Source organism: Propithecus coquereli, unplaced genomic scaffold, assembly GCF_000956105.1.
Source record: "Propithecus coquereli isolate 6110/MARCELLA unplaced genomic scaffold, Pcoq_1.0 Scaffold301, whole genome shotgun sequence".
Taxonomy (NCBI): Eukaryota; Metazoa; Chordata; class Mammalia; order Primates; family Indriidae; genus Propithecus; species Propithecus coquereli.
The window spans coordinates 2,099,122-2,105,557 of record NW_012148631.1 but is presented as its reverse complement, the minus strand read 5'-3'; the positions used below and the strand labels follow the sequence as shown (position 1 = coordinate 2,105,557).

General features: G+C 40.1%; 1 protein-coding gene across 5 annotated transcripts in view; it reads right to left on the bottom strand.

Annotated features, from left to right (window-relative positions):
• Window positions 1-411: 411 nt before the first annotated feature.
• Window positions 412-6,436, bottom strand: part of KCNIP1 (Kv channel interacting protein 1) — a 355,148-nt gene continuing 349,123 nt past the window's right edge. For 3 of the 5 annotated variants that reach the window (XM_012649693.1, XM_012649692.1, XM_012649694.1), the window contains 3 exons: window positions 5,248-5,352; window positions 4,291-4,353; window positions 412-1,282 (listed from right to left, as the gene is read on the bottom strand). In XM_012649693.1, the coding sequence (XP_012505147.1) occupies window positions 1,235-1,282; window positions 4,291-4,353; window positions 5,248-5,352 (216 nt within the window). In that variant the 3' untranslated portion in view covers window positions 412-1,234. The remainder of the gene's footprint in view (window positions 1,283-4,290; window positions 4,354-5,247; window positions 5,353-6,436) is intronic. The other 2 variants (XM_012649696.1, XM_012649695.1) reach the window with 2 other exon arrangements.

Below are 6,436 nucleotides of genomic sequence, written 5' to 3'. Positions count from 1 at the left end.
TTTTGAATTAGATGTTTGCTTGGGATGGCTTGGGGGCTGGAGAGGATGATGTCACTGCTTGGCACAGCCCTGGCATAACGTAAGTACAGCTGACCCTCGAACAACATAGGTTTGAACTGTGTGGGTCCACATATATGCAGATTTTTTTCAACCAAATGTGGTCGAAAATATGATAGTCACAGGATATGAAACCCGTGTTTATGGAGGGCCAGTTTTTTATGTACACAGGTTCCACAGAGCCAACTGTGAAACTTGAGTATCCTTGGATTTTGGTGTATGTGGGGCTCCTGGAACCAATCCTTCGTGTATATCAAGGGCTGACTGTACTAATAACTGGATGCCAAACGAATGGACTAACCTTTGCTTTTCACAACTTACCTGTCCTACCCAGTGGAGCCATGGAAGAAATAATTGAGAGCGTAAGAAATAGTTCTGTTTATTGATTAGAACATGGTATAAAATTACAGCAATTTGCAGGCATTCTGGACTTCTGGGGAGGGACATGCAGTGCTGGACTCAAGCAGGGGATGGAGTGGAGGTATGGACCACTGGGCAATGGCTCCCTTCCTGGGCATGTTAGGGGACTGGTACTACCAGCACGAATGTTAGTGTGAGAGAACTATTGGTCCTTGTCTCTGGAAACAAATGACATGGCAGTTCAGGCCATCAGACAATGCCATGCTTCATAACTTCAGTCCTTTCCCACATGTGTTAGGTTCTGGCTCTCCCCAACTAGTCATGGTAGATTCTAATTGTTCTGTATAACGCTCATGGTTTCCACCGAAGGAAGAGACACAGGCACGTTGGTTCGGGAGGCCATCAGAGAACGGTGTGCACTTGGCTCAGGTCCTCTTGCTTCCAGATTCATCAAGGTCTACTCAACTTGGAGGCAGTGGGCTGGGGTCACGGAAGCAGAAAATTGTGCACTACTGTTTAAGCTCAAGCAGAGGGACCTTCCATAGGGCAGCAGTGTGAAGAGATGAGCATGCTTCCAAAACAAACTCAAATTTCATCTTGTCTCTCTCAAGAGGAAGGAAGAGGAAGAGCTGGCAATCAGAGATAGCCATGTGATGCTGGGTTCCATAGAAAGTCTTCAGCAGAGAATTCTTCCAAAGTGTAAAAGGTATTTCTGTCCCAAGAGTCGGTGTGTAAAATCAGAACAAGGGCAGATCAGGGTGTTAAGGTGGTTGTTTAGCACAATGTCTCTGAGAGCTGAATGGCTGAGTGTCACCAGTTACATGACATTTTGAAACAGCTGGAGAGACCTCATGATGTTGTCATCCTGGGGAAGGAGGAAGGGAAAAGAGGATGGTTAGAACTCTCTGAGGCTCCTCCCTGAGAAGCTCTGTAACTCTGGTGAGCAAACCTCAAGCATCCTATGTGGAAAGAACTCCACAAGGGTATGGGAAACAAGGAGCAAGAGGTGGGGACAAGTGACCAACTCAAAGCAAGAAGCACCTCTACTAACCTTAAAGAAGAATTCAGAAGAAACAAATATTCTAGTAAAACAGCAAGTTGCTTCTTTTAAGAAGCTCTGGACAATTGTATTTTATCAAATGATTTTTCGAAGTCTACTAAGATGATCACATTTTTTTCTTTTTATTCTATTAATGTGAATAATTATGTTGGCCAATTCTTGAATGTTAAACCAACCTTGCATTCCTGGAATAAACCTCTTTGTTCATGATTTATTATGCTTTTAAAAAATATATTTCTAGATTTGATTTTTTACATGTATGTTCAGAAAAAATATATTAGCCTGAAAATTTTTTGTAATGACCTTTTCAAGTTTCCATATTAGGGTTCTGTTAGCCTCATAAACCAAGTTGAGAACTTTCCTCTTTTTTTCTATTCCCTGAGTTTGTATAAGATTGGTATCATTTCTTCCTTAAAGAAATGTACTAGCGACATCTTTGAGCTTGCCATTTTCTCTGGGGTAAAGATTTACATAACAGATTCAATTTATTTAATAGACATAGGGCTATTCAGATTTTCTATTTCTTTTTGTGTTAGTTTTGATAAGTTGTGTTTTGCAAGAAATTTGTAGATTTCATGTATTATCAAATTTATTGGATAATGAGCTATTATCTTTTTAATGTCTGTAAAGCCTATAGTGATGTTCCCTTTTTCATTTCTGATATTCTGATTTCTCATATTGATAATCTGAGTTTTCTCTTTTTTAAAAATAAGTCTTGATAAGCATTTATCAACTTTATTGATTTTTTTTTCAAAGAAGGAACTTTTGGCTTTATTGGTTTTCTTACTGTATATCTCCAATTTACATTTTTCTATCATATATTCTCTGAAGTATAGTATTGAAAATGAAATCCTCAAACGTTGGATACTAAGCAACACACTTCTAAATTCATTGGTCAGAGAAGAAAATATTCTGAATTAAAATATAATGAAAATATGGCATCTCAAAATTTGTGGGATCTAAAGCAGTATTCAGCTAAAGTAGTATGCAGAAAAAAATTTACCTCTTTAAGGATATATATTTGAAAAGAATGGTTGAAAATCAGTGATCTAAACTTCTATGTCAAAAAAGCTAGAAGAAAAATCCTAGAAAATTGAAAATAAAAAATTAGAAGGAAGAAAATAATTTAGATCACAAATTAATGAAATAGAAAACAGGCCTATGATAGAGAAGATCGAAGGAGACAAAAGTTGATTTTGGTGACTGAATCTTTAAAAGTTGCTAGGACAGGAAGAAATTATTGCCTAGTATTTAAGCATAGGGTTTCTGGAGTCAAGCTGCCTGAATTCAAGTCCTGAATCTGTCACTTAATAACGTTGTGACCTTAAGCAGATTATTTAATCTGTGTGTCAGTTTCTTCATGTGTAAAATGGGGTTGAGCATATATCTACCTCTAGGGTGGATTGTGAAACAGAAATGAGTTAATTAATGAATAGCAATAGAAAAAGTTGCTAATGTGAGAAACCAAATTGACTTAAAAACCTCTCTCACCTGATAAGCAATATAAAAAAATAATCACACTTCCATAGGTCATGGTATTTAAAGTGAGAATGACAGAGTTCAAGTTTCATCTCCATCACTTACTATGGCCTTAGCCACATCTCTTAATCTGGAAATGCCTCAGTTTTCTCTCCTTAAAAATGAGTATGATCAATATTGCTATCCAGCCCGTTCATAATGATTAAACATTAAAATATTTTGAATCCTACTGGGAAATAGCTGCTGACCTGAGCTGCCCTCAAACCCCAGAATCTTCCCCTTTGGCTACCTGGTAACTTGCTTGGGACCCCTGGGCCACCGAAGATTCAACTAATGAGTCAATACCCACCTTAGCAAGGGTCCTCTAAGGCCCTGACTGGTCACAGTCAGTTACAAGTGGTCAATGTTCAGTCCATCCTACTTATTAAATGTTTTGAGTGTCACCCTGCATATAGAACACCTACATCAGAGGGTTACTGTGACATTTATGTAGTGCTCAGAGCACTCGGTAGGTGCTCAGAATGTGTTAATAACTTCTCCTCTGGTTTCTTGCATTTGCAGCTCTTCTTGGTTGGAGCTCAGAGTAACTGTGTACTTTTCTAAAATAATGTAGGGATAGAAATGCATTTCTCTAAAGTAGATGAAGCAATTATCTCCAGTTCAATCTCCGGCAGACAGTCAGGGGCCAGTTTATTTGCTAGACAATGAAAATTGTGGTTCAAAGACCAGCGGCACCAGCATCACCTGGAAGAATATTAGACCTATGGAATTAGAATCTGAATTTTAACAAGATCTTCAAGGATATTGTTGTGCACATTAAAGTTTTAGAAGCATTGGTCCAGGGCATTTGTGTTAAAATGAGGATGTCTAGACCCTACCTTAGATCTAGAGTGTCTGGGATAGAGGCCTGGAAATGTACATTTTTAGAATCATCCCAGGCAATTTTTATGTGCACTATGGTTTGAGAATCACAGCTGTAGATTTTTTTCTCTGGCTACTCCCTTGTAGCCTGGGGAGTGGGGCATCGAGCTAAAGGCAGGTAGGAAAATGATGATGTTGCCCTCTTGGGAAATCTATTTTCACAGAGACCCCCTCTGGGTTTTCACATCCCCCTGGGCCCCTGCTTAGGCTGTCTGTTCAGTCCTGTCCTTAGCCAAGACCAGCCACAGGCCAGGTTGAGGAGTGGAATTGTTGGACTTCTGAGTTGTTGCTATTGTTGCCATTGGCTCTGATCAGAGGGGTTGCAGGTATGTGTGGGTTTCTCATTCCCTTCCTTGGGGGCAGGTCCCCAAGCCCCAGATTTAGAGTTAGTGTGCCCTGCGATCTCTCCTTACCTCCTGACATGATTCAAGAAATTCATCTAAAGTCACGATGCCATCTTTATTTTTGTCCATTTTCTGAAAGACATGACAGAAAGCACTTTAAAGAACCTGGTGATCTGCAATCCATCTCTTGCTTGTTGTTAACCAGCTTTGGCCTGAGAATGAGAGTGTCTTTCACCAGCCAGACAACTCCAGTCAGCCCCTGGTGACAGCACTTTGACATCCATGAACTTCCTTAAATCAGAAGACTTGCTCCAGATACTCATCACTCATTGCAGGCTTATTCTGCTGACACCCTAACATAACTTACCTAGACTCCCTACTAGCCTGTCCCTATGGAAGGAAGAACACTAGACACAAGAGGTTCTGATACTGTCTCTGTCACTTACTGTACGACCTTGTGCAAGGCCAGAGAGGCCTCGGTTTCCCCATCTTCAAAGTGGGAGGCTGGACCAGAGGGAGCTCTGACATTCTTTAATACTCCATTGCTAGACTAATGTTTTACTAAAATGCCACTATGATCACACCACTCTCCTACTTAAGAATCAACAGTAGCCACCCATCCTTTATCAAAAGGCTAAACTCTTCCATTTAAAGATCTCACAATCTGGCCCCACACTAGTTTCCAATCTTATTTCCCCTCACTGCCAGACACAAATGCTTAACACCTCCACAGATGTGGTTAACGAAGTTTTGTGGTTTACTCTGATGCTCCAAGAATTTTTATGGAAATTAGAGTTCATACTATGCCACTTACACTTAATGATATACTTTCCTGTTCTCTTCTGTAGAGTGTACTTGTCTGCTTAATGAGATTGTCTATTCCTCAAGGACGATATGTCTTGCCATTCTATTCTGTTTCCAACAATGCTTAGTATAGGGCTGGACACAAACTACTTGCTCGGATGCTCTTGGGTGGACAGATCTCAGTTGGACGTAAAGCTCATGCGGCAGGGCGCGTGCGCTTACCTGAAAGAAGACGTCCACGTGCTGCCTTGGAGTGTCTTCTTTGAGCACAGGGTATGTGTATTTCCCCATCATGTCATAGATGGCTTTGACAATGTCCATCATCTCCTGCAGAGGGGACAAAAAAGCACACAGTGTGGGAACCACGAGGTCAAGTTCTTCTTAGATGGCAGAGTTTGGGGCTCCCTGTCCCCCTTGCAATGAAAGTGATTAAAAGGACCTTCCTCAGCAGATTAAAGGGCGTTAGAAAGCTCAAGAGACTGTATTGTGAGAGCCTCCTCTTAGAGGGAAGACAGTAGAAAATTCTTTTTGCTTTCAGAAGCTTATGGGTAGGTTACCTCTTCTGGGACATTGTCGTCAGTGAGGGGTGATGTGTGGGGTCCCCATTCATGGACTTGAGGCAAATGAAATATTATTCTGAATTAAAGAAAAGTTAATGTTCTGGCATAAAGATTTGAAAAGCTTCACAGGTTTGGTCATTGTTTTAAGTGAAGAGAAATAAACCAATAGTCAAGATAATCAATGGGGCACACGAGGCCAGTGGTTTCGCAGACTGGGGCATTTATTAGAAAGATCAGTTCTCAAGTCCACTCCAAACTACTGAGTCAGAACGTCTCGGGAATCACTATTTTTATCAGGGCACATCAGGAGCCATTATTCTGACCACCCTGGCCCCTACTCGGGAAGGGGATAAAAAGAATGTTTAGGATGTTTGATGTGGTGTCCACAGAGACCCAGGAGCCAGCCTCTATCCTGAGTTCCTTGACTGTTACTTCTCATTCCAGGTGCTTATTTTAATTTTATTGGCTTTTTTTACTTGATTTTAACCTATTAATAATTTTAGACTTAAAGTTACAAAAATAGTACAGAGAAGTCACGTATACCTTTCACCCAGCTTCCTATAATGTTAACAACTTGCATAACCGGGACACAATTATCAAAACTAGAAAATTAACATTGCTGCAAAATTATTAACAAAATTATAGAGTTTATTCAAATTTCATCAGTTTTTCCACTAATGTCTTCTTTCTCTTCAAAGATCTAACATTGTATTTATTTATTGTGTCTCCTCTAATCTGTAAGTTTCATTCTTTCCTTGTCTTTGACAATATAAGTACTGGTCAGTTATTTTGTAGACTGTCTCTCAGTGGCTTAGTTCTTGTGATTAGACTATAGTTACCCATTTTTGGCA